General features: G+C 49.3%; 2 protein-coding genes across 8 annotated transcripts in view; one reads left to right on the forward strand and one right to left on the reverse strand.

Moving 5' to 3' along the window:
- TMIGD3 (transmembrane and immunoglobulin domain containing 3) overlaps window positions 1-12,159 on the forward strand; it is a 56,697-nt gene extending 44,538 nt beyond the window's left edge. The window contains exons 3-8 of the mRNA NM_001243436.2: window positions 4,550-4,657; window positions 6,548-6,895; window positions 8,379-8,445; window positions 9,493-9,593; window positions 10,614-10,675; window positions 12,028-12,159. Of these exons, the coding sequence (NP_001230365.1) occupies window positions 4,618-4,657; window positions 6,548-6,895; window positions 8,379-8,445; window positions 9,493-9,593; window positions 10,614-10,675; window positions 12,028-12,030 (621 nt within the window). The 5' untranslated portion in view covers window positions 4,550-4,617 and the 3' untranslated portion in view covers window positions 12,031-12,159. The remainder of the gene's footprint in view (window positions 1-4,549; window positions 4,658-6,547; window positions 6,896-8,378; window positions 8,446-9,492; window positions 9,594-10,613; window positions 10,676-12,027) is intronic.
- On the reverse strand, window positions 16,760-27,156 carry C4H1orf162 (chromosome 4 open reading frame, human C1orf162). 7 transcript variants are annotated; one of them, XM_021088673.1, is made up of 7 exons: window positions 25,884-27,156; window positions 22,629-22,701; window positions 20,219-20,266; window positions 19,062-19,266; window positions 18,487-18,581; window positions 18,213-18,310; window positions 17,179-17,702 (listed from the first exon to the last, which is right to left on the reverse strand). In XM_021088673.1, the coding sequence occupies exons 3-7, from the start codon at window positions 20,253-20,255 to the stop codon at window positions 17,541-17,543; spliced, it is 597 nt and encodes a 198-aa protein (XP_020944332.1). In that variant the 5' UTR covers window positions 20,256-20,266; window positions 22,629-22,701; window positions 25,884-27,156; the 3' UTR covers window positions 17,179-17,540.

Consider the following 27,419-nt stretch of genomic DNA (forward strand, 5'->3'; position numbering starts at 1 on the left):
TGTGCCACGTGTGTGGCCTTAAAAAGACAAAATAAATAAATAAATAAACACAGCCCTGCCTTGTGAGAGAGCCCAAGCTTCTTGCTACTCTCCGTAGACATGCAGAGGGACCTGTAACTTCTACAAAGTCCAAACTCTTAAGTTCAGCTTAGGTACAATGAACAGACACCTGGGTACAAACTCTGGTTTGTATAGTCACAGACTGCTGGGGTTTTGGCCTTAGCTACGATTGCTGATCTCTCATTAATCAGGACATCAGACAGCAACAGAGTTCTGGTCACTTCATTCGGGTACTGAGTGTGGCTCTGGAGATTCGAGGTGGCACCTCGGAGGGGGCTCTTCAAATCGGCAGCTGTGGCCCGTCACCCCCAACAATAAATGTATTAACTTGATGAAGAGCAGCAGGATGGAGATTTCAGTTAAACCACATCAAAGAGGATAAGTGTACGGAAAACATTTTTTTTTTCTCTCTCTCAATGAATTCTTAGCCAATATCCTGCAAGTTTATCCTACCGCTGATCTTAGGCCAGAGTCTGATAACCATGTTTATCTTGTTAACATTTCACTGCAGGGAAGTGTCCTGTGTCGCGCCTTGTCGGCCCAGGAAGGATCAACTCTATCTGGGATGTTTAAAAGCCCACATGCACTTTTGTGCTAGTACCAGGCGGAGTTGGGCACCCCAATAGCCATGGCCTGGTGCCATTCCCAGTCCTCTGTTCCGGGCAGAGGAGCAGGGTGCACCCCACCATTTCTGGGGGTTCCTGGACATGGGAGGGTACTTTTGTCCTGATAAGCTCCCTGTCAACATTTTGGGGTAGTTTTTGCTTTCAAAAAAACAAACCTTCCCCGCCTCCAATTTTTTTTCTTAACGGTACCCTCTTGTTTGATTTAAGGCTTTTCGCCCTGAATTAATTTTTGTGTTTAGTTAAAATGCCCCTCAGGACCAGGCCCTGGGTTTACACTGGGGCACCGGGTGTCCCTGGCACACTGTTCTGCCCAGGACTCGCCTTTGCCCCGTGGGGAGACTCGAGGGCAGGGCTGGCTGGTTCTCAGGCTGTAGCAGCACTTGGAACTTTGCCCTTTTTGGAAACTTGAGTTGAAGTGTCTGCTTCCCCCCCAAAGAGAACAGCAGTCCATCCCAGATCATGCGGTGTCCTCAGACAAGCTGTATTTCCTGAGTTTCAGAAAAACATCCCCCCCCTTCTCTTCCTCCTCTTCTCTCTTCTCCCTCTTTTCTTTCCATGGGAACCTCTTGAGTGAAGGGGCTCTGCCAGCCCAGAAGAGGCCCTTACGGTGAAATGGCTTTTGGTGTGAGCTCAAAAAAGATGAACCGGAGTTTCCATTGTGGCTCGGTGGGTTAAGAACCTGACTAATATCCATGAGGACACAGGTTTGATCCCTGGCCTCGCTCAGTGGGTTAAGGATCCAGCGTTGCTGTGAGCGGTGGTGTAGGTTGCAGAGGCAGCTCGAATCTGACATTGCTGTGGCTGTGGCGTAGGTTGGTGGCTACAGCTCCAATTCCATCCCTAGCCTGGGAACTTCCATGTGCTGTGAGTGTGGCCCTAAAAAAAAAAAAAAAAAAAAAAAAAAAAAGATGAACCAAAACTCACTGGTAAGGAGCTGGACCAGAAGCAGCGAGACCCACTCTGGTTTCAAGTTTAGAGATTAGTGTCCCAGGAGTTTTGCCAAGTCTGCCTCCTGCCCAGCTCCCTCCAGCTAAACATCAGCATGAGCGGCTGCTGGGCTTTCATTTTAAAAGGAACACGGTGAAAAGACCACCCAGACCAAACCGAGGTTGGCTCCCTCCTCCTCCATACGAATTCGCTAGAACAAAGGTTGATGTTAAGTCTCTGGGCTGATTTACTCAATTTATTTTTTATTTTATTTTATTTTGCTTTTTTGCTTTTCAGGGCTGCACCCACAGCATATGGAGGTTCCCAGGCTAGGGGTCAAATCGGAGCTACAGCCATTGGCCCACACCACAGCCACAGCAACACGGGATCCAAGCTGCATCTGCACCCTACACCACAGCTCACAGCAATGCTGGATCCTTAACCCCCTGAGCGAGGCCAGGGATCGAGCCTGCAACCTCATGGTTTCTAGTTGGATTAGTTTCCACTGTGCCGCAATGGGAACTTCAATTTACCCAATTTTTTTAATCAAGTCAACTGTGGAAATGAGTGAAGCCCAACCAAGTGAGAGAAGCACAGGCTATTTATTCTGAGCTTACGATAGCACGGGAGTCAGCCGCCACCCCTTGCTTTTTGGCAGAGACTCAAAGGCAGGCCAAGGAGTGGGGTCCTTCTACGTTGTAGAAAAAAGGCTGCAGGTCCATCCTGACTGGAGCCCATCGGCCTGGGGGGCCTGCAGGCGGGCTGAAGTGGGGCATCCTTGTGTGACTGCTTAGGGGGGTTGGCTTTTTCTGGTTGGTCCCTCATTGGACAAAAATTAGGGAAGCGCTCAGTGATTCATCAGGTCCTGGCCACTCGAGGCCAATTGTTACAAGGACTATTGTTTGGCTCACCGGATTGTTCTTGGGAATGATGGTCTCACTTCCTATAAGTCTGGTTTACATCAGGCTGGCTTCCTGGGCCAGTTACTATAGATAAGGGGCTGGTTTCCTGGGCTGGTTGCGGGCCAGAGTTCTATTTTTATATGTGGTCTGGCCACGGTCCCTCTGAATGTTCAGTTTCTAAGCAACAAATGCACATTTTCTAGAGAAACCCTGCCCTTAGATACTGTATGGGATGATGGGAATAAGAAAATTAGGCTGCATCTTGCCCCAAGTGCTCAGGTGACATGGCAGATGTAAAAGGCCTTTGTAAACTCCAAAGGGGTCCATAGTTTTGCAGTTGTTGCTACTGGGGAAGCAGAATCAAGTGATGGAAAGAATATTTTTTTCTTTTCAGATTCAGCACCCCCCACCCCCTGGTGGCTACCCTAGCTGTGTGAACTCAATCTTAGCCATTACTTAAACTGAGCCTCCATCTTTCTCATTTGTAAGATGAAACTAATAATACCTGTGTCAAAGGAAGGGGCTCTACAATGGCGTGAATGCCAGGAGGCATCTCAGAGGCTGACTATGGCAAGGTCACTGTCACCTTGGAAAAAGCCTAACAATTATTTCCCTCTAGCATCAGCTACCTAGTCACTGTCCAAATTTTCTCAATGGTTTGCTTCAGCCAGGATCCAAAAAAGTTCCACGTGTTGCAGTCGTGTCAGGGTGTCTCTTAAGCCGCCTTTCATCTGTAGATTCTTGCACCCTTCCTTTTTCTCCCCTTGTAGTTTGATTGTTGACCTCATAAAGGTCTCATGAGGAAGAGATGAGGCAATAGAGGCAAAGTCCCTGCAATGATGCAGGTGAAACAAGAACTGTGATGCTGGCCCGTATGCTGACTTGGTGTGAATTAGACACAGGGTCCTCTTCTGCAGGAAAGGACGTTCTTCAAAACCTGGGCAGCCACCCACTTCTGGCCCTTGATGAATAATTGTCGCTCTGGGACGTGCTGAGTAAGCATTCCGCTGAAGTTCACCCGAGGGTGGTTCTATAATTCCAACTTTAAAAATCAGGGAGCTCCCCTTGTGTTGCAGAGGAAACCAACTCCACTGTGTATCCATGAGAATGCAGGTTCAATCCCTGGCCTCCCTCAGTGGGTCAGGGATTTGGCATTGCCATGAGCTACGGTGTAGATCGAAGATGCGGTTCGGATCTGGAGTTGCTGTGGCTGTGGTGTGGGCTGCCAGTTGCAGCTCCTCTAGCCTGGGAACTTCCATATGCTGCAAGTACAGCCCTAAAAATCAAAGCAAAACAAAAAAAAAACTTTAAAAATCAGTGGCCAGGTCATATGATTCCCATTAAGAATCAGGGGAAGCTTCTGCTGCATAGACAGAGAGCCTTGATCTGGCTCTGCCCAGGAAAATCTTCAGGATGTCTATAGGCTGCGGCCTGGCTGCTGGTGCCCAAACACCCACACTTTCATCTGCTCACATGCTCCAGATGCCAGGCACATCTGCCACTGACAGCTGCAGGCTCCAGCCCCAACCCACTCCCCAGATGAGGCTGCAGTGGTCACTGGGGAGGCAGGGTAGTTATGAATCTCCGTCCTAGTCTTCCTCTCAGCTGAACAGGAACTGGGCCTCCAAGAGTTGTGGACAGACAAGAGGCCTGGCCTCGGGTGACACCTGGACCACTGGCAGGACAGCACAGTCACAAAGCCGAGTACGTGCTGGTGAGGTTATGTGTGCACATGCTCTTCTGCGTGTGGACAAGGCCTTGTGTTCCAGAGTGGATTTATCTAAGAGGGGGATCTCCATTGTTTGGGCTCTGCTGGGAAGCCCAGAATTTTCTCAGTTGCCCCACATTACTATAGAAGTAAGCTTATGTCCATGTATGGCATCCCTCTGACGAGGGACCCTTGTGCAGTGCACAACCCAGATACCTGTACATAGTGGCACTTCTTGGATTAACTGGTTGGTCCTCCTTTCCCATGGTCTCTCCAAACAGGATGAAACCATCTTAAGCTCCAAGACGTCTGTTTCTTTTAAACAGATCCAGAACGCCGAAGACCCCCTGGGTCCGTCTGGTCATCCCAGTTGAAGGTTCACTTCCTTCCAGCCATGGGGCTCTTCATTCTGCTCTCCTTGACTGTCGTTTCAGGTAAGAGATGGGGAGGGAACATCTCCAGCCTCAAGCTTCCCAGCGACCTTGCATTGCCTTCTCCTTTTCTACTTGGAGTTTCTGCTTATTAGCTCAACTCACCAGAAGGACCAGGCTGGGAAAATAAAAGGAGGTGAACTTAGGTCTGGTCCAAATGAGTTCTTTGTTCTTACCTCTCATAAAAGCGCAGTGGGGAATTGGAAACCCTCAGCTGAAATGAAGGCTCTGTATTCTCCCTTTCAGTTTAAGGTCCCTTCCCTCCCCCTTCTCCCCTTGAACACGTTTGTGCTGATGTGTGAGGATGGGACTTTCCACTTTGTGTCCATGCCTGACCCCAAAGATGAGACTCAGAGGACCAGGCTGGCCCCCGCTCCACTGCCCTCTAGCCTCGTGACCTTTGGGAGTTACCGTGCCTCTGCTTTGCACGAGCTTCCTCACGGGGTTGATATGAGAACAAAATATCACATCATGTCAAATGATATCGGAGAGCCCAGCCTGCTCTGTAGGCTGGTCCCACCCAGTGTGGGCTACGGTTGAGGCAGCATTTGAGGGGAACCGAGCAGGCGTCTGGAAGGCTGAAGAAGGCGTGGGCTCTGTAGCCCATCAGGTCTCCTTGGTCAGACACTTCCCCAGCCACGGTCAAGCTGGACGGAGTGGGCACAACTTCCTCGTGATGCAACATCCTGAGACAGCAGAGGTGTCCACACCAGTTTTGCGTGGAGGAAATATGAAGTTCTTAGCCCCTGAGGACAGGGCAGAGTCTGACTCCTCTGTTTTCAGCCCAACACAGCCAGCAGAAGCCTCCGAACCACCTGACTTTCTTTTTAAAAAAAATGGAAGTTCAGTTGATTTGCAATGTTGTGATGGTGTACCGCAGAGTGATTCGGTTTTACATACATACCTGAAAATACCTGTGTGTATATATGTATGTATATATATACATGTATGTGTGTAGACACACACACACACACACACACACACATTCTTTTTCAGGCTCTTTTCTGTTATAGGTTATTACAAGATATTGGATAGAGTTCCCTAGTCTATACAGCAGGTCCTTGTTGTTTATCTGTTTTATGCCCAGTACTGTGTATCTGTTCACCCCAAACTCCTCTTCCTCCCTCCACTCTTTCCCCTCTGGTAACCATACATTGGTTTTCTCTGTCTGTGAGTCTGTTTCTGTTTTAATCTTCCTTTCTTTCTTAGTGGGGGCCAAGGTGGAGTGGGGGGCCGGGAGCCTCCATTCTTCAAGCCTCCCACCACGCAACATGAAAGCCCCCCAATATCCTTGCAGAAGGGGATCCCATCTGTCACTTACTCTCAGGCCAGGGAAGAAGGCTTCTCCAGGGCTGCCGTGTTGGCTTGCTAGGCCTGCTGTAACGACCCTCGATGGTGTGGCTTAAACCACAGAAATGTGTTGCCTTGCAGTGATGGGGCTGGAAGACAAAGCTCTAGGCGTCGGCAGGTTTGGTTTCTCCTGAGGTCTCTCTCCTTGGCTTGCAGAGGGCTGCCTTCTCACTGGGCCCTCACATGGTCACCCCTCTGTCGTCTGTGTCCTCATCGTCTTTATTAGGACACCCGTCAGGTTGGATTGGGGTCCCTTCTAATTCTCTTGTTTGAACTTAATTCCCTTCTTCAAGGCTCTAAGTCCAAATACGGTCACAGCCCAAAGCACTGGCTGGTCATGAGTCAAAGTATATACTTTAGGGGGACACGATTTAGCCCATAACGGTTGCCAATCCAAAGCTGGCAAAAATCAGCTTCCAATGGTTTAATTAATTCTCCTTGAGGATTCAGGAACTGCAATGTGTCTAAAAAGAGTAATGGGGTGTGTGTGTGTGTGCGTGTGTGTGTGTGTGTGCGTGTGTGTGCGTGTGTGTGTTTTCACAGATGCCATGGTCATGGATGAGAAAGTCAAGGAAAGCTTTGTGCTGGACACAGCTTCCGCCATCTGCCACTACGATGCCCACTATAAGGACCACCGCAAATACTGGTGCCGAGGTTATTTCCGAGACTATTGCAACATCCTCGCCTTCACACCCAATAGCACTGACCGGGTGGTCCTGCAGGACACAGGAAACCAGCTCATTATCACCGTGTCCTGTCTGACCAAGGAGGACACAGGCTGGTACTGGTGTGGCATCCAGAGGGACTTCGCCAGGGATGACATGGATTTCACCGAGCTGGTCGTGACGGACAACAGAAGAGCCCTGGCCAAAAATTTTTGGTCTGGAAAAGGTAAGGAGCCTGTCGGGGCCCAGTGGGCGTGACCCACAGCAGGGGGCATTAGCTAGTGCTGAATGTGCTAAATACTTCCTGAGCACCAACTCTCGCTCCCCTAGGCGCTCTGGGGTGAACTGGTCTGTCCTTCCCTCCGGAGCAGGGCAGCCGCTACAGGTGCTGCCCTTGGAATCTGGGGAAGAGGAGACTGTCTGGGCCCCCAGGGTGCTCTTGGAACCTCTCCCCACTCAGAGCCCTCTGGCTTGTGGAACTTGGGTGACATCTTTGCCTGCAAAGTCTAGAATCTTGAAGATTCACCCCTTGAGAAGTGACCGATGCTGTAAAAAGCAGTCTAGGCCCCTGGACAAGCCCCTTCAAAATCCGTCCACTTCCAGTGGTTTCATAACTTACAGGGACAAATATGGTCCAAGGGGCGGTGCTTTCTTTTAAGGAGTGCAGTTGGCACCAGGAGGGTGTTGGGTGGGAGTGGCACTGCACAGGGGGATGGGGGGAGTCTGTCGAAGCCTGGGTGTGGCTCCTTTGAGGCAGGGCGAAGGCGTGGGGTCCCCAGATGGTCACCAAAGTTCTTGTGTCCAAGGCTGAGAGCCTCCCTTCCCACCAGAAAGCCCCTCTTGGGCACATTGCTCGCAGAAAGCGCTGCCTTTCTCTTCTTTTCCCTCCTGTGGCTCCTCATTATTTCCGTTTCTAGAAGGGCTGTCTTTTTCCAGGCAATCCTGAGCACAAAGCCAGTAGGAAAATGCACCAGAGGACTTAAGGGACACTCTGGAGAGTCCCCTCCTGGTGCTAGAGAGCCTCGCTCACACTCAGCCCGTAGGTTTTAGCCGCTTACTGACTGTGCGACGGCCTTTGCACCTACTCTGTTTCTACTTTGGGTGGTTCTGCTTTTACTTAGCCCATGTGGTCTGTCCTGAGTGTTGGGCTCAGGATGAGAGAGGTCTCACCTAAATGTGCTCCTTACTGTAAATGAAACACGGACATCCCACCCCCCGCCCTGGTCTCATCACAGGTGGCAATGTGGCTGGCTATGGTGGCCCTTCTCCCAGAGGGTTTTGGTGGACATCCGAAGCACGATGTGGCAATTGTGTTACCTACTGATCAGTTCTGAAGGACAGGACTGGCCCTCTGATACCTGTGCTTCAGCCTGGGACTCTCAAACCACGGGCTGCTTCTAGTCAACACAGAGCCTCTGTGCAAATCTGGAAAAGGCGCCCCATTCCCCAGGTGCACAAAGCCAGGTGGCAGGGTGTGTAATTTGGCAAAGCGCGGAGGGGCTGGATTTCAGCACCTGCTTGTTCCCTCCACCTTCTGCCCTGTGCGGGGCACATTTATACAGCGGGACCCGGTGCTTCCGCTTGACCCAGCCGTCCCCAGGGCACTTGCTCCCGGGAGACCGTGAGAATGCTGGGCAGAGGTGCAGAAGACAAAGCAAGGGGCTGGGGGTGGGTCTTATTTGACTCTCAGCAAATCCTTTCTGACACAGACCTATCAGGCAGCAAGAACAGAAGCTGCAGGGCTTCCAAAGTTGTCCACAAGGCAGATCACTCCAGGTGAGTGGGAACTTTAGGAGACGAACGGACTGCGGGTGGGCAATACAGTGACAATACAACCTGACCACTGATTCGCCCCTGCTGCTTTCAGCCGTGTGTTGTTTCTCCTCCTGAACCATCTATCTTCAAGTGACTGTTTGCTTTCTTTCAAAAGAATATAGTTTAGGACTCTTGGTTGCAAGCAGCGAAAATGCCCTCCAGCTTTTTTTTTTTTTTTTCCTTCTTTTTCTTTTTAGGGCTGCACGTGCCGTATATGGAGGTTCCCAGGCTAGGGGTTGAATCGGAGCTAAAGTCACAGCAACCCTGGATCCGAGCCGCATCTCGGCTACGCCAAAGCATTTTCATTTTTGGCTGCCCCGCGTCATACGGAGCTCCCTCCCAAGCCAGGGATCAGATCTGAGTCACAGTCATAACCCAAGCTGCAGCTGCAGCAATGAGGCCAGGGATCGAACCTGCATCCTCAGGGACACTATGTGGGGTTCTTAACCCGCTGAGCCACAACGGGAACTCCGCCTCCAGCTATTTTAATTCAAGAGGAGAATTCTTCATAAGGAGAGAGCAGTGTCTGAGGAAGTGCGGGGGCAGAAACACGGCCACCCTCAGAAATGGTCAGGCGCGCCCTCGGCACTTAGCTCCATCTCAATCTGCCACTCGTACGGGGTGTTTGCCTCTTTGCTCTCTGTGCCAGTCTTATGTTTCGTTTTTGTCACGGGAGAAGATACCTATTTGTAGCTCCCGAGTTTTCTTCTCCCTGTTCAAGAGCCTAGCCTGCCTGAGACCAGCTCCCCCAACTCCCAGGTCCATGTTAGTTTCTGAGGAGGGGGCTGCGCCCAGCTTGGTCAGACCCCCCCTCACCCCCGCCCCCGCCCCTGGTCCAATCAAGTGTGGTCTGGAGGAGAGAGATGCTCTAAAGGAATCCGGCTGCCAGGAGCTGCTGGGACTGGGTGGGGGCAGGGGCGGGGAGAGGGGACAGGTCCCGGGAGAGGGGACCCTGCCTAGAGAACCTGGAGGTGGTTTCCTCCAAGGGCCATGTCTGGTTCCTTCCAGGACGTCCATTCTCATCGTCTGCATTCTGATCACGGGCCTGGGGATCATCTCTATAATCAGTCATTTGTTCAATCGGAGGCGAAGTCAAAGGAATAGAAGGGGTAGGTAGCGGTTTGGCGGTGGTGGGAATTGGGGAAAGTGAAAGGGGTCAAGGGGAGGCTTTCAAATGAGTGAATGTGGAGCTCCCGCTGTGGTGCAAGAGGATTGGCGGTGTTTCTGCAGGACCAGGACGCAGGTTGGATCCCCAGCCCGGCACGGTGGGTTAAGGATCCTGCCTTGCTGAAGCTGTGGCACAGGTCGCCACTGCAGCTCTGATCTGATCCCTAGCCCGGGAACTCCAGAGACTACAGGGCAGCCTAAAGTGAAAAACAAGGTGTTTCCGCTGTGACTCAGCAGTAACGAACCCCATCAGGATCCATGAGGATGAGGCTTTAATCCCTCCCCTCTCTCAGTGGGTTAAGGTTCAGCATTGCTGCAGCTCAGATTTGACGCCCTGGGAACTTCCATATGTCTCAGGTGCAGCGCTAAAAGAAGGGAGCACTCTGTGTGTGTGTGTGTGTAGACCTGAGACGAGCACTCCGCAGGCACCGTGTCTGGAGGGCCACCCGCCTCCCCGGCACACGCTGTGGGAGGCAGGTCTGTTTCTTGATGGAAACTTCTGGTTCACCTTGAGGGACCAGACGCCAAGCTCCTGTCAAAGGAGCTTCTGGAGGCGTTCCCGTTGTGGCGCAGTAGTTAACGAATCTGACTAGGAACGATGAAGTTGTGAGTTCAATCCCTGGCCTTGCTCAGTGGGTTAAGGATCTGGCATTGCCGTGAGCTGTGGTGTGGGTCACAGACGTGGCTCAGATCCCGTGTTGCTGTGGCTGTGGTGTAGGCCGGCAGCTACAGCTCCGATTGGACCCCTAGCCTGGGAACCTCCATATGCCGAGGGAGCGGCCCCAGAAGTGGCAAAAAGACAAAAAACAAACAATAAAAGGAGCTTTTGGGGCCCCTGGGGAAGCAGGCTAGAAAGGTCCCTGGAGAAGGGTCAGGAGTGGAAAAGGACAGGCCCCCACCTTGAGCCAGAGGAGGGCTGGCCTTTCAGCTTTGTGCCTTCTTCTGCCCTTGGGTGATTGCAGGTAAAGGCCTTGCTAGAAGCCAGAAAAGCAACCAAGCCTCTTCTGCGGTCCCCACACCCCTGGTAAGTTCCCTCCTTGGCTCTTCTGTCCTGGGCCCTGGGCCCACAGCTCCCTGGTCTTTAGGGCTCCCCATTTCTACACAGAGGACCTTCATTCCGAAGCGGGGTGTGGATCTACCCACCTTTCCTAGGGCCCGCGGCAGACAAGCCCAAATCCTCAAGGCCCCTGGGGGATGAATCTGCTAACTTCTCAAGTGGACACAGGATAGAGAGAACAGCTGACACAGGGGCCTCCATTTAGCCAATAGGTTTTTGTTGGTTTTCTTTTTATGCTCAGAAACCACAGAAATACCTCGGGCCATGGAGAGACTGTAGGTGTAATTACAAAACAGACTCCACCCTCCGTGGGGTATTGGAAATGTAGGAAAACATTTTAGAGAAAGAGAGAAAACAAGCAAACCCAGAAACACCTGTTAATGAGACACAAGGGCCTCGAGCTGGAAGACTCTGAAATCCAAAGCTACGGCCTTGAGCTTTCTTACTCTCTCTCTGTAATAATTTGGCCCCATGGCCAGAGCAGGAACTCTGAGAAGTCAAAGCGGCGGCTCCCACGGCACTCCTGGCCTTTTGTCCTCTAAGAGCTGTGGGAACTGCCAAGGTGGGGGGGTGAAGACTCAGCAACATCTGGCTCAGTTCTGCCCAAGAGCACTCCCTCTGGGACACAACTGGAGTCTAGGTTTTTGCAAAAAACATTCTCACTTCTTTCAGGCATGATCTTGGGCAATTTGTTGCTCTTCTGAGCCTTTTTTTCTTCTCTATAAATTAAGGATCCCATAGTCCCTAGGGTTTTTTATTCATTCGTTAAAGACTATGTCAGAAGCTAGGATACACTGAAGAACCAAAGAAATAGCTTCTGTCTTGATGGAGCTTAAAACATAGAGTGGAGGTGGGCAAACCATCACACACACACACACACACACACACACACGAAACTGTCAGCTAGTAAGAGCTCTAAAGGAGATGCATGGTACCATGAAAGTTGAGGCAATAGAACCCAACCCTGTTCTTTTTAGCAAGGAGCTGTATGTGGTTGAGCCACAGCCCGCTTCCTCACACTCAGCCAGTTGAAACACGGCAGCCTGAACTGGGTCCCTTCTGGGTTCTGAAGGGGTCCAGCTGCATTCACATCACCAACATTTGGTGAGAGGCGAATACAAGCACCATGCTCCCAGCTTTCCTGCCGACCGATGGATGAGCTTTGAAGTCATAGGATCTGATTTCAGCCCTGAGAACAAACTTCGGTGTCTAGTCCCTGAGAAGGCCCGTGACAGTGTTTGTCCCTCTTGCTGCAGCAACACCCAGCAGAGGTAGGCAATAAATCTTAATTCTGTTTTCCTTTTCTATTTCCAACAAAGTAGACAACTCTTTGAAGGCTCTCTCCAGTGTCCTGACTCCAAAGAGGACATGGCTCATCCTGAACAGATGGGACCGAAGATTTCTTTTATTTAGCTCGTAAATAAAATGATGCCACAATAGAATTGCCATGACAACCGGCCAACTGATTCTGATCTCAGGCGTGCTGAAGGCCCCTCTAACCTTGCTAGCAACAGCTAGGTAAGAATAGTGGCAGCCAGAGGGCCTCTGCCAGGCCATGCCTGCGCAAGGCCACGGTCAGATAAGATCTCAAGATCTTAGTTCTCACGCCCTCGGCTAGTCAGAAGTGAAGGAGAGGGTCAGATCTTGGTCAGGGGGCCAGGAGATCACTGCTGTTTTATTTGTTAGCCAATAAATTTCCGACCCAGTGTTGAATGAACTCCAAGGTATGATTAACGTCTCTCAGACTATCGCTGGGGACGGATTTCTGGAAAAGCTTCTTTTCAAGTGTAATGTTCCAATTTACTTCTGAATTGGTATTACACGTGGCTCTACCCAGTAGAAAGGGAGACAGGCTAAATCAGAGGTCCTCAGATTCTCTTGAGGCAAAGACTGTCCTGTATGGGGAACTGCCATTAGGGGATGCTGCTTTTGGTCAGTGAGAAACCAAGGGGTGATAAACTAAGAGAACTATTCATACATATCAGGAAAGACAAAGCAAGACCAAGGCATCAGCAGTTGTGGCGCAAGTGAGATGATATTGTCATTAATGCTAGAATGACCCAAACTCTTAGCTCCCAAATAAGAGAGCTCCCTCTCTCCCTATAGGGCGTCTCTCTTGCTATTTCAGGGAGACCCCAGGGTCTCCCCATCACTGCCTCCACTGCCCTCATCAAAATCCCTCTCTTCCAGTCCCTTCAAATAGGGTGCTGGCCAGTCTCAGTACCCAGGATGCTCAGCGGCCACTTGATCTGGGCAGGGGTGGGACAGGGAGACTGGCTCTTGGCACGATTCGGCACATGCCCTGCGCTGCACGTTCAGGTTCCAGCTCTAACAGGGTCTTTTATGAACACAGTTCCTCCAGCCTCCTCCCCAAGCCCTTCTTGCCATAGGTAGGGAACTCAAAGCCATTCAACTCAAAGCCTGATGGAGGCGGGGAGGGGGAGGGTACGTGGGTGCCAGCCCATTCCTGCCATTCACTGGGTTCCCACACAGCTGGTCCCCCTCCCTCCCAGAGTCTTAGATCAAACAGCATCAACAAGTACTGTCTTTCCCTTCAGTCACAAAACTGCCCCAAGTCCTCCCTTGTGGCCAGGTTCTGAATTTGTATAAAGGAGCCACTGGCTCACCGGTTCTGCAAATAGCAAATAGCAATCTGGTCTGGGCTCATTAGGACATGCTACTGCACAAGGCAAGAGAGCAGACAGCAATCTTCCAGGAAAGATGACGGCACCCAGAATGTCCTGGTCGATTTACACTCACCCACCTGGAAAACTATGTCCCCTGAGAACTCGACAGTTTGTTTTGGTTCCATGATCGAGGGTCCCAGAGCCCCTTTTCTTCCCATACCCAGCAAAGTCTTGTTCAACCTATGATTCATTATTGAATTACCCGTTTCACTCTCCACAAAGGCTTTTTGTGCACCGGTTTTCACGACGGAGACAGGCAAACAAACAAAACCCCCAAGTCTTTGTAAACGCAGGGTTGTGCTGTTAAAAAATGGGAAGCTTCCAGAAAGCAGAGGGAAGAGCAATTAATCTGGTATTTCATGTACAAGTGGTCATAGGGCGATGCTTCTGCCTCCTCTCGTAGCCGTTCATTGGGCACCGGCCCTCCACTGGAAAGCTGGTGTAGCTTCTAACTTCGAGGTTGGCAGAATTGTTTGAAGTCATCTCGGAGTTTCAGGTGACAGCCAGACGCCCTGCAGCAGCGGGGAGGGTGGAGGGACAGGGCGCTCGCGAAGGGCACTCCTGGCGCTCTGCTGCCCTCGTGCGGCAGCTGGCCGCGCTGCCGAGCTGCCGTCTCTGGCCAAGACAGTCTTCCTCCTGGACCTGCTGTCCCACTCAGAGGGCCGGCTCCTCTGTCAGTTCCCTCTTCTCCTCCAAATCCAGTTGTCAGGAGCAGCGGCTCCATCTCAGAGTGAACACGCTCTCCCCCTCATGTCACCTGACCTCACCTTTCCAGTTTCTCTGCCACCACACCAGCTCTGGGCCAGCTTGGTGGAAAGGCAAGATGCAAGGAATCTGAAGTCAGAGGACTTGATTTAAATTTTGTTCTGTCACATACTAGCTGGGAGACACTGGATAAACTAATTGCATCTCTTTGAACTTGAATTTCCTTAACTCGATTTTCAAGGATAGCATTTACTGTTTTTTTTTTTTTTTTTTGCTTTTAGGGCCGCTCCTGCGGCCTATGGAGATTCCCAGGCTAGGGGTCTAATCTGAGCCACAGCTGCCGGCCTACACCACAGCCACAGCAATGCAGGATTCGAGTCGCATCTTCAACTTACACCACAGTTCACAGCAGCGCCAGATTCTTAACCCACTGAGCGAGGCCAGGGATCGAACCCGCTACCTCGTAGTTCCTGGTCAAATTCGTTTCCGCTGCTCCACGTTGGGAAACTCCCTCTTACTGTATTTTTAAGAGACATTTGTTATGGATGCTTCCTTTCCACTCCCGCTTGCTTCCCTGTAGGCTGAGTTCCACTGAGGACATTTCTCAGTAACGCCCGGTGGAGGTGGAGTGACCTGATGAGTGGGTCTGGGGATGGGAAACAGGCCAGGCCTAGCGTGCCCTCTTCTTTCCTTTTAAATCTCTTGGGCGCAGCTTTCAAAGAGCACATAGTCTCTTCTGCGAATCCTGGGTGCGGCTCTGTCAATCACTGAGGTCGAGGTTTCGAAGCCTACTTCTCATTTCTCCGCAGCTACAGTCTAAGCATATCCAGTATCGATTCTCTAGTGTGGCCTGTGTTTGTAATAAAGATGATACTTTGTCCTCTACCTGCTGAGTGCTCCTTATTTCTCCCTTGGTCCAGAATTCAGGTGGGAACTCGGAGCACTAGGCATCGGGCCTCCTGAACATCCTCAACAAGGTACATGAAGAACTTTAAAAGCTGCAAAAAAAGATTTTCCGGGGAGAGCATACCTCCTCCCACCTCTATGCCCAGTCCCTTGGTTATCAAGTGCACCTTCCCAGGGGCAATGACTAAGACCAGTTCATGGGGTTTTCTTCCAGAGACATATGTAAATGTACACGAGCTCCCGTGTGTGAGCACACCCACATTCTACTGTACACCAATAGAGCATCATCACAAGTCTGTTCAGCAGCTTGCACTTTTCACTTAATATTGTATCTTAGGCATCTTTTTTTTTTCTTAACATGTAAAGAGCTGTTCCTTCTTTTCAATGGCTACACTGCACTCCATTACCCGGTCCCTTCTCAGTGACATGGAGGGTTTTCTCAATCTTCCACTGTGTGAGAGTTGAGCATAACAAATGTGCCAAGTCTGGAGCCAGCCCCCTTGCGTTCCAGTCCCAGTGCCACTACCAAGTGTGAACCCAGGCAAATTGTTCGACCTCTCTGTGAAACGAGAACAATAGTTCTCATTGTAACCTCCTAGTTTTGTGAGGAGCCCACGAACACATGCCAAGCACTTAGAACAGTGCTTAGAGTCGAATAAGCCGCGTTGAGGTTTAGTTTGTTGGATAGTTGCTGCAATGAGAATTACACAGGTAAGACTCCCCACATGTTTAAGTAGGACACATTCTTAGAATTTAAAATGTTGTTACTGCCAAAATGCCTTCCATAGTAACTGTATCCTCCAGTAGTAGAAGTGTGTCTTAATTCCTCACAATTTTGCTCTAACAGTTTGTTAGCAAGCGTTTTGAATTTTTCTAGTCTTATTGATGGAAAATATTATCTAACTGTAGTTCTAATTATGATTTCTCTTATTATGAGTAAAGCTGAGTATCTCTTCATATATTTAAAGCTATTTAGGAGTTCCCGTCATGGCTCAGCGGAAATGAGTCTGACTAGTATCCATGAGGACGCAGTTTTGATCTTTGGCCTCGTTTACTGGGTTAAGGATCTGGCGTTGTCGTGAGTTGTGGTGTAGGTTGCAGATGTGGCTCGGATCTGGCACTGCTGTGGCTGTGGGGTAGGCTGGCAGCTCTGATTCGACCCCTAGCCTGGGAACCTCCATATGCCTCGCGTGAGGCCCTAAAAAGCCAAAAAAAAAAAAAAAAAAAAAAACAACAACAACAACAAAAACCCACAAAACAAAAAAACAAAAAAAACCTCCCATGTTTTTTTCTAGTACTTTTATTTTTTTTAAGCTAAATTTCAGCACATTGGGATTTTGATATAAAGAGTGAGATATAGATCTGATCCTATTTGCATCTACATGGCTACGTAATTGTCTCACTACCATTTATGACTAAACCAGTTTCCCCCAAGTGATTTGACATGCCATCTTCATCATACTCTAAATTTCCTCATGTATTTTGGTCTTTTAATTTTATTCCTTCATTTGTTCATGAACAATTAACATGTTTTAACTAGTCATTAAAAGTGCTTCATAAAACAGCACTTTTAATTTGCTGTTAGGGCTAGCCTTCCCATCTTACTTTTATTTGCTTATTTTATGAATTCTCCTAGATTTGCTTTCCTGTTCATTGTTTCCATGGAGCTTTGGAGTAATCTTACATAGCAAAAAAATAATCTTATTGGTACTTGATGGGATACTCTGTGGGGTTATCCACTGGGATTTGGCGGGGGGCGTTCACATTTAGATTAATCTTTAGTTCCCACATAGCACTGTTAGCGCATCTCTCAGGCTCTAGCCAGGAGATGGACACTCACATTTGAATAAACGCTTTAGCCAACAGGGGCCTTGTATTTGTGTGGACTTCTGGGATGTACAGGGTACTCGTGTATGTGATATCCCGTTTATTCTAACACTGAGAGACACGTGCTATTAGTCCTGTTTTCAAGATGAAGAAACTGAAGCTTTAAAAGCTTAACCCACTTACCCCAGGGAATGAAGGCAGGTAGTGGTGGAGTTCGAGCCCCGTGCCCCCAGTCAACACTGCGTTTGTTCCAGAGTTTGTACCATGGTGATACCTTAGGCTTTCCTGCCTGTCACTCTGGAGGGGATGGGGACAGACACATCAGCGATGGAGAAAGAGGCCGCATTGCAGAGGGGTTGCTTTTATTTGTGATCCTCTCGAGGGTGTTCCCTTGGTTGACTCCCCCCAAGTGGATCGGTGATGCCGCGGGAACGCGCTGTGTATGCTGAGCTGTGTGCCATGCACGCTGGGAGGGGACAAGGAGCCAGTCCCAGCCATCCAGGGGCTAACAGGCTGCTGGTCCAGGCAGGAGAGTTGGAGATCTCTTCTCAGGCCAGGAAAAACACTGACCCTTGTTCTTGAAAACTGCTGGCTAGCTTTGCCTGATCACAGCCAGACAGCTCCGGCTGTGGTCTCAGCCAGGGTGTGGCCCAGGTTAAAAGGGAAGGTGACATAGGAAGCCCCAGCTGAGGTGAGAGGCACGGGACTCAAGCCTCCCTGGAAGGGCAAGGTGAGTTTGTCTCTTTAATTTGAGCGTAAACAACGGGGTCTGAGTCTGCAGAATGGCTCAGGGTCAGGTGATCTCTCTTTTCTTTTGAGATTTTGAAAGTCATGTTGGCATAAGTAAGGGCCTCCTCAGGGGGTGCACACTGCAGAGGAAGGAGGAGGAGGAAGGAGTGCGTTCAGAGTGGAGGAAGGTGTTTCTTAGAAGCGAGCGCCTTTTATTTATTCATTGATTTATTTTTTCCTTTTTAGGGCCAAACCCATGGCATATGGAGGTTCCCAGGCTAGGGGTCAAATCAGAGCTGCAGCTGCAGGGCTACGCCACAGCCACAGCAATGGGGGATCCGAGCCGCGTCTGCGACCTACACCACAGCTCACGGCAATGCCCGATCCTCAACCCACTGAGCGAGGCCAGGGATCGAACCCGTGTCCTCATGGATAACCCGCTGAGCCACAATGGGCACTCCTGAAATTGTTGTTTAGAAGCAACTTGAAAGCTGGGGTCCGAGAAGACCCAGAGATGGGAAGAACCCTTCAGAGAATCAGCTGCCCAGGGTCCAGAGCAAGAACACTATTCTGGCCGAGAAGGCGCAGCACAGAGGGCGGTTCCAGGGGCAGCAGGCCTCCCTCTCCAGGAAGGAACATGGTGGTCTTACCTCGGCTGGAGGATCTGAGGGAGGGTCCGGGGCCCGGGGACTGGCGCGACCTGCCACAAGTGCCAGGAAGAAGAGGGGACAAGTCTCACCAGTGGGGCCTGGGGGAGTCGGAAGCGGCTTTCTTCAGTCTTGGGGGAAGGGCTGGGTGGAGGGAGGGGGTGGAGGGGGGAGGGAGGAGGGCAGTGAAGGGATTTGAGTCCTCGGTCTGCAGGGAGGGGGGCGCTCGGCAGCCTTTACCCCCCTTCAAAGCGGAGGGAGGAGGGCAGGCACTTACACTTTCTGCAGCTCTTCGTGATGAGAAAGACCAGGGCCAGCAGCAGCAGCGTCAGTAGAACCCCAGCAAAAAAGGCTAAGACCAGATGTTCTTTGCTGTCGTGGCGAAGAAAGGGAGCAGATGAGCCACCGGGCTGTTTGAGGGCCTTTCCTAAAGCCGGGAGGGCCGCCTTTTCCACCGGTGGGTTAATCCCTGAAATAGCTTTTGCACTGGTTCGTTCCCTCTCACTCTCAGCCCCCCGTTTTCAACTTCTGGCTTTTGGGTCTATGTGAGGCCTCGATGAAAGCCAGGGGCTCTCTTCCCGCTCAAACATCGTTCGCCGGGGCCTGCACTTGGCACGTTTTATCTATCAGCTTAAGGGATTCATGAGTGTCTCTGGAGGCTTGGGGGCTTGGGGTGGGTGGGGGACCCCAGGTTAAGAACCACACTCCGAAGAGAAAAAATTGATTTCGTTCTTCAACTGCTGCTGTCCCTTCTCCCCAGACCTCCCTCCCCAAGTCCAGAGGCAAAGGTGTCAGCACAAAATCAAATGCCATGTGGAATGAGATGAAAGGGGTGGGGGGAGGCTCGCTTACTTGAAGTGGCCAGAGAAGAAGGGCGTAGAGGTAAACTGCAGCGGTGCCGAGAAGGTCGGTGGCCGCGGGGCTGCCGTGGTGGTGGTGGTGGCGGCGGCGGCAGTGGTGGCGGCGGCGGCGGTGGTGGTGGTGGCAGTGGTGGTGGTGGCGGTGGTGGTGGTGGTGGTGGTGGTGGTGCGGACCTTTTGTCCTGCTGTGGAAGAACCTGAGGGGCATTAGTGTGTCTGCCACGCCCCTCTCCAGTTTAAGGGTCCCCTCGTGCCTCACCTTATCCAAGCAACCAGGGGATTACGACTCCACAACAGGAGGGAACGTATTTCTCAAGTCCTGGATCCTTTAACATGAAAACTAGCTCAGGAACTTAAACAACAGCCACATAAATGAAAGAAGAGCCTAGCGTTTCTGCATCCGCCACATGTCCCTTTGATAAAAAAAAAAACAGTGCAGGTCTCTCCTTTGAAGATTTTAATAGGACCCGAGGGATCTCTGCTCCCTGGGACTTAAGTAGAACAATCTCAAGGCCAGGGAGTAGAGTACCAAAAACAAAACCCAGAACTAGCATTTCCCAAAGTCCTGGGGCATCTGATCTTGGAAATAGCTGCCTTTTTTTGTTCATTTATTTTCAGAGCCCCTTCCCCCCCCATTTTGGCTGCCCCCAGGCCTATGGAGCTGCCAGGCCAGGGATCAGATCTGAGCGCAGTCACTACCCAAGCTGCAGCTGCTGCAATGTCGAATCCTTAACCCACTATGCTGGGCTGGGGATTGAACCCGCAACCCAGTGCTCCCAAGATGCTGCCAAACCATTGCGCCACAGGGGGAATTCCAGGGCCACTATTAACAGAGATTAGGCAAAAGCAGCCTGGGTGAGCCTTCCTATGCCACAAAGAGAGGGGTGATGACAGAAGTGAGCCAGCATCCATAAACTACCCAGATGGTCTAATATAGAGCACAGAGACACCCTTTCCTCAAATTTGGAGGATGAGGCAATTCTCTCTGGTTTCCCTGTTCACCCTTCTTAGCATTAGATCTTGCATCATGGTCAATTCTGATTCTTCCAACTTCGGAAATGTCCCGTTACAGCCTTTCAGCAAGTTCCCAGTAACTTCAGTCCAATTTAACTCGAAGCAAGGTAGGCAATGGGTTCTGTCTGGACTTACTTTTGTTGGGCTCAGATTTGGAGCCACTGCCTCCCATGTTGTCTTCCCCTGAGAATTAAAGAAAGGTACCTCTTAGAAAACTTGGAAAAGAGAGGCAGCAAAGGGGCCAATTTCGAGATTGCGACCTTACTCCCTGTGCCGTAACATGGGAGAGAGGCAAGGGGTGGGGGGTGTCCTAGTGAGAGCCGTGGTCATGTACGTTACAGAGCAAGTACTACAGCTCAGCAGACAGTCCTCCACTTTGTAGGTCCGTAAATCTGATCTTATCAGGATGCCAAGAATGGAATGATTGCTCCAGAACTGACTCACATTGACCAACTCACAGGAGACTAATGTATGAACTGGAATGACATGAGGAACATGTTGGTGTAACCTGTGCATTCTGTCAGAACATTTGAGAAAGCCAACTAAAACCACACTTCCGCTTGGTAAACACTGAAGTAAGGAGAGAGGCAGAATAGCTGATTTTAAAACGGTCATCGAGGCCTGATGCATTTGCTTCCCTCTCGTTGGCAGGCTGCATAAACTGACTCACTTGCTCTTGGGGCCCTTCCTCAAGGCTGCATCATCAGACACTTCTATTTTATTTACATATTATCTTTTCAAGTGTGACCATGCCCTTATCTGAGCTCTGGTTCTATTTTCTTTTCTTTTTTTTTTGTTTTTTGTTTTTGTTGTTGTTTTTAGGGCCGCATCTGCGGCATGTGTAAGTTCCCAGGCTAGGGGTCCAATCGGAGCTGCAGCTGCCAGCCTGCATCACAGCCACAGCAATGCAGGGTCTAAGCCATTTCATCTGTGACCTAAACCACAGCTCATGCCAACACCAGATCCTTAACCCACCGATCGAGGCCAGGGATCGAACCCTCGTCCTCATGGCTATTGGGCAGGTTTATTACTCCTGAGCCACAACAGAAACTCCTAAGCTATGGTTCTATCATGTTAAGCTTCCTTCTTTTATTTGTTTGTACTAAAATGTGTAAGTACTTAAAGGCAGAAGATTAAATCACTCAAACTCCCACTACCCACTCTTCCTATTTTAGTGTATTTCCTCTTCATTATACTTACATGCATTTTTTAAAAAATCTAGTTGAATTACTTCATTTTGCCTTTAAAAAAAGACTAAGCTTTTTATCATAAACATTTTCCCAACTCACTGAAAATCTCTATAAGTCTTTTATTGGGGATAGGTCTTTCTGTTATAGCTACGCACTGCCGCTTGCTTTGCCAGTTTCTGCTTGTTGATAACAATTGTTGCTACTTTTTAAAAAATAATAAAACAATTTTAGGAGGCTATAATTTTACCTCATACTTAGCCAAGCCCATGACAAAGAATTTTTGGCTCTGCTAAATCGATTATATTTTAAGGTGATTTATTTAGACAATAAATGCTATCAATCACTTGTGTTTCATTAGGTTACATTATCTTTGTCATCAAGCCTCTCACAGTTTCATTTATTCTCACCAGGGAAATGAGATTAAAGAGTAAACAGTATCAGCTCTCAATAGTGAATCAACTTCTAAGTCCTTGGACATGTGGGAGGGTTTGAAGAAGGACACCTCATGGCCACGTACCAGTTACAACAGCAACAGCAACATTATTAAGTGACTTACAATCAAACAAACTTTTAGAGAGTGTGTAATCTAGGATAATAAGAAAGGCGCCAACAGAGACATTTGGTTAGAATTCTGAGCCATGAGAATAGAAAGTCCACCATCCACAGCAGACTCGATAGTGATAACAATTTTTCTAGCACGTTTGGCTCCTTTTCTAATTTAAGAGTCAAGGGTGCTCTTTGCAGAACACCATGAAATATTTATGCAGTATTTTTAAAATATTGAAATACATGTTTGCACTAAACCCTGTATGAACTTACCCTGGGAATTTGTACCTGACTGTTATCACTGGGGAGGTGGGAGAGGAGCAGATCATAGGTTTCAGTAAAATCTTAACTTTCTCATGAGTGGCTCTGAATTTACAACCATCCCAAGGAAATGCCAGCAGAGCCCCCTGAAACAAAAGCTGCCCTCCCTTCTCCCCCACCCCCCAAAAGACAAAGCCATCGCATGATGCCTCAGGGAAATGGCTACTTACAGATTCAGGCCCCAGGGAAAGCAGAAAATACTCCAAACATTTGACAGAAGCATAAATTAAAGTAGAAAGAGGGCTATATCTACTTTTTCACATTTTTTCCCAGCACTGGAGAATCTTACCGCTGGGCATGAAATCCACTGACTAAATGCAACTCTTCTAGATGTCCAGATGCAACTCTTCCCCCCACCCCCACCCCCACCCCCACCCCCACCCCCACCAAATAAAGTTAAAAGTTACAGAAACTGCTTAAAAATTTGATAACATTTTCTTTGGGTATTTATTTCATCTAGATTAAAAGTATGGGGTACACATAGTTACCTTTGAAGAAAAAGTCCGGTCATAAGATGTTATTGTCTAAGCCAGCTTTTCACTTGCTGCTTCTGTCACCACCCTTATTTTGCAGAATGATGAAAGAGTGATTACTGCCACTGCCGCCACCAAGCTTTGTGCCACAAAGATCTTGTTTCAACTCCAGGGCATACTTCCTCTTTGTGGCCAATACGGTTTGTATATATTTTAACTCCATAAGCAGAGAGCTTCTTTTATATCTTTTGACCCATGAATGCCAGAACATAGGGGGATGAGTTCATTTCTAATAAAGTATGTATTGAGTCTATAACCACCATGCCAGGTATGGTAGGGCTCACATTATCTGTCATCAAGTATCTTACAGTTTGGAGTTCCCGTCATGGCTCAGTGGAAACGAATCTGACTGGCATCCATGAGAATGCACGCTGGATCCCTGGCCTCGCTCAGTGGGTTAAGGATCCAGTGTTACCATGAGCTGTGGTGTAGGTCACAGATGCGGCTCGGATCTGGCGTTGCTGTGGCTGTGGTGTAGGCCAGCGGCTACAGCTGCGATTCGGCCCCTAACCTGGGAACCTCCCTATGCCACAGGATGTGGCCATAAAAAAAAAAGTATCTACGGTTTCACTTCTCCTGAGCAGGAAAATGAGGCTGAAGAGCAAACAGTGTTAGGTGCCAGCTGTAGAGATTTTAAGTGTGTTAAGAGTATGACGATTCCTTCAAAGGGAAAATGAATCATTTACATATAAACATTTATGTATAAAATCATATTAATAAGAATAGTCATTAAATAAACACAGTGGGCCATGCAAGTGGCCTAAGTGCCGTGGCTATTTCAGAGAGAAGGCAGGAAAGCTCTTCATGGGGCCCACTGTCTAATTGAGAAGAGAAATGATAAACAAGAAAATAACGGATTAATCGCAGGCTGTGTTACCACGAAGAAAAGAAGCAGAGAGCCAAGCTGGAGACCAAATGATGGGCAAATGTCTTTAGATAAAATCAATGACCAGGGAAGGCCTGTTATCCTGAGAACCAGAGGACAGGGAAGAGCTGGCCCAGCAGAGAATCTGGAATAGATAGTTTCGGGCAGAGCAGAGAGCTCCTCGCAGGCCTGGAAGAAGGGACCGGCTGGCAGAGCTGGTGGAATCAGGCAAGACTCTGTGCAGGGGCCTGGAGCATGGAGAGGGTTTGGATGGGGGAGAAGAGAGGGACTGCGTGAGGAGGTCCAGGCCCAGGCCGGGTTGCTAGGCTTCGGGGGATGTCTTTCGGGGTTATCAGCATGGTTCAAGAGTCGGCCCTCTGTAAAGGGTGAGGAGCAGAAAATAGTTCATAGGTAGATTCAAGACAGATAGTTTATTGAAATCTTTATTTATTTATTTATTTATTTTTGCTTTTTAGGGCTGCACCTGTGGCATATGGAAGTTCCCAGGCTAGGGGTCCAATCAGAGCTGCAGCCACCACAGCCTACACTGCAGCCACAGCGACGCCAGGTCTGAGCTGCATCTTCAACCTACCCCACAGCTCATGGGAAGGCCAGATCCTTAACCCAATGATTGAGGCCAGGGATTGAACCTGCGTCCTCGTGGATACTGGGCGGGTTCATAACCTGCTGAGCCACAACGAGAACTCCATAAGCCATATTGTGTTTAGAAAGTTCCTACTGCATAGCACAGGGAACCATACCCAATCTCCTGGGATATGTATGCATAACTATACAGCACAAATTGTCACAATATTGTAAATCAACCACACTTTATTTTTTAAATTAATTAATTAATTTTGTCTTTTTAGAGCCGCACCTGTGGCATATGGAGGTTCCCAGGCCTGGGGTTGAATCACAGCTATAGCCACTATCCTACACCACAGCCACAGCAATGCCAGATCTGAGCCTCATCTTCGACCTACACCACAGCTCATGGCAAAGCTGGATCCTTAACCCACTGAGCGAGGCCAGGGATGGATCCTGTGTCCTCATGGATGCTAGTCAGATTCATTTCCACTGAGCCACAACGGGAACTCCTTCAACTACATTTTAACTCCACGTTTATATATATAAATTGGAGGTCTTTAAATCCAAGCAATATAATTTAACCATTGACGAATAACTAAAGGTGTTTGAGTTGGGGGTAGATGATAAACATGGCCTTTAAGGAAGATTACACCACATCAAATAAGATAGATTTTGGGTAAAGAAAGAGACAAGGGAATAAGCGAGGGGAGTATGGCAATAACTCAGGAATTTTTAAGGATGTGAGCATCAGGAATGCTGAGGGATCCACAGGTGCAGTAAGATTGGAAGTGCTAAGGCTTGGGACTTGGATACAGGGAATGAAACAGCAGAATGAGGCAATGATTATTTCAAGGGTTGGAATTTCATTGCCTGAGAGAATTCATTTGTTCACAAAAATCATTTCTTAAACATTTACTAGGTGTCATGTACTCGGTTCTAAGTTCTGAGGATATAATGGTAGGCAAAACCCAGCCTTCTGTGCAGGCTCCCTGGCTGTGCATGCCCGTGACACAGGGAACCACGGAGGGCTTCCTGGAAGAGAACAAGCCCAAATCTGGCATGATGGGATTTCCACTAGGCCAAGATGAGGAGAATAAGAGGGAAGAGAACATTAAAATTTAGAAGCCCTGTGCCAGAAAGGAGAGTGGAAAGAAAAGAAAAAAAAAAAAAAAAAGAAAAAGAAAAAAAAGGTTCGGCCTAGTGTGGAAGAACAAGGAAGTGTGTAAAGTGATGCTGGGGTGCTGGGGGGATGTGGAAAACATGAAGATACTTAAGGGTGGTATGACTTGCTTTCTGAAATAATCAGTAAAACTGGCAGAGAGAGATTAAGTTGGAAGGCAGCAGGAAAAGACATAAAAAGACTGGTCAAGGAGTTCCCTGTGGGTCGTGGGTTAAGGATCTGGCACTTAACTTGTCACTGCAATGGTTCAGGTCACAACTGTGGCTCGGGTTTGATCCCTGGCCCGAAAACTTCCACATGCTGTGGTCACAGCCAAAAGACAAACAAACAAATAAACAACTGGTTAAAGATGACAAGGATCCAGTTCAGGGATAAGAGTGACCTGGACTAGGGCGGTAGCAACCAAGAGATGAAGAGATGGATGAATTTGAGGAATATTTAGGAGAGTGGCAGCAAAAACAAGGGAGGATAAAAAGTCGAAGACCAAAGGGCTGATGGAGGAAGAGGAGCCAGAGGAGGACAGAGCAGTAGTTGGAGACTCAGAGTGAGGATTAATTGACATTTACCGAGCACTTACTGTGACCCAAACGTGCTGTGTCACACACACAGGATGGAGTGGGGAGTCGAAAGAGAAAGGGCTCAGGTTGTACAGTAAGGAGAGTGGGTGTCGAGTCAAGCACCACAGGCGAGATGATGTTTGAGCAACGTCTTGAAAGCTGAATCACATTTCCTTGGCAGAGGAAGGAAGTGGAGTTCTGCACAGGGACTGCACGAGCAAAGACATGCTTTGTCATGTTTGTGCTGCCCGGGGAAATGCAAGTACTTCATCATCGCCAGTGCTAGAGGGAAGAAGGGTGGGTGGCGATGAGGAATGGAAGAGGCAAGGCTCTAGAGGAAGGGTAAAACCATATGATGCACGACCCTACACAAACTTCACCTCGGAGGTGATGGGGAGACTGCTGAGCGAAGTGACGTGATCACGTTCGGTTTGGGTTTGGGCAGTAGAGGGCAGGGGGACTGGTGAGGGCCAGACCCTGGGCGGGGAGTCCTTCAGAATTGCAGAGTTCCCGAGGAGAAAGAGGGATGATCTGATCCGAGGCACTGGCCCTGGGGAAGAGGAGGGAGGGCAGGCAGGGGATGGATCTGGTCTTTTGTTGGTTGTGAGAGGAAGGTCAGGGAGACAGAGGGGCTCAAGATGACTCCCAGGTTTCGGCCCTGGATCACTGACTCACAGTGAAGATACAGAAGAGGGGATAGGATTCAGCATAAACAGTGAGTTTACTTGGGGACACTTTGTGTCTAGGGTGCCTGTGGGACATTCAAGCAGATGTTGAGAGAGGAGTTGGCTACACAGGTCGGGGGCTCATGAAAGAGATCTAGATTCGTGTGGTAGAGAGTCCAGTTCTCCTCCACACCGGATCTCCTCTCCTTCTGGCCCTGAGCCTCCCTGGCGGTTTAGGAGTGCCGTGTGATAAGCTCTGGCCAGTGGACTATGAATGAAAGTGATGTATTCCCCTTTTAGCTGAAGCCAGACCTCCTGTGACCCCTTCCCCTTCAGGGTGATTGATCATGGAGATTTTGTGATGAGAAGGTGAAGATGAAAGTGCTCAAGCTGGATCATTGAGTCCCCAGACAGAGAATCGTTTCTCTGGAACTGTCCCCAGGCAGTTCACATCTGGACCTGCAGTGGATTCTGTATGAGCAAGACATAAACGTTTTCATGGGACACTACTGAGATGTGGGGATAGTTTCTTAACACACTTCACCTAACCCATCCTGCCTAACACAATCTGAGATGCAGATTAGGAAGCCATCAGCGGAGTTCCCGTCGTGGCGCAGTGGTTAACGAATCCGACTAGGAACCATGAGGTTGCGGGTTCGGTCCCTGCCCTTGCTCAGTGGGTTAACGATCCGGCGTTGCTGTGAGCTGTGGTGTAGGTTGCAGACTCGGCTCGGATCCTGCGTTGCTGTGGCTCTGGCGTAGGCCAGTGGCAACAGCTCCAATTCGACCCCTTGCCTGGGAACCTCCATATGCCGTGGGAGCGGCCCAAGAAATAGCAAGAAGACAAAAAAAAAAAAAAAAAAGGAAGCCATCAGCATACAAAAAGTACAA

This window comes from Sus scrofa, chromosome 4, assembly GCF_000003025.6.
Source record: "Sus scrofa isolate TJ Tabasco breed Duroc chromosome 4, Sscrofa11.1, whole genome shotgun sequence".
NCBI classification, from domain to species: Eukaryota; Metazoa; Chordata; class Mammalia; order Artiodactyla; family Suidae; genus Sus; species Sus scrofa.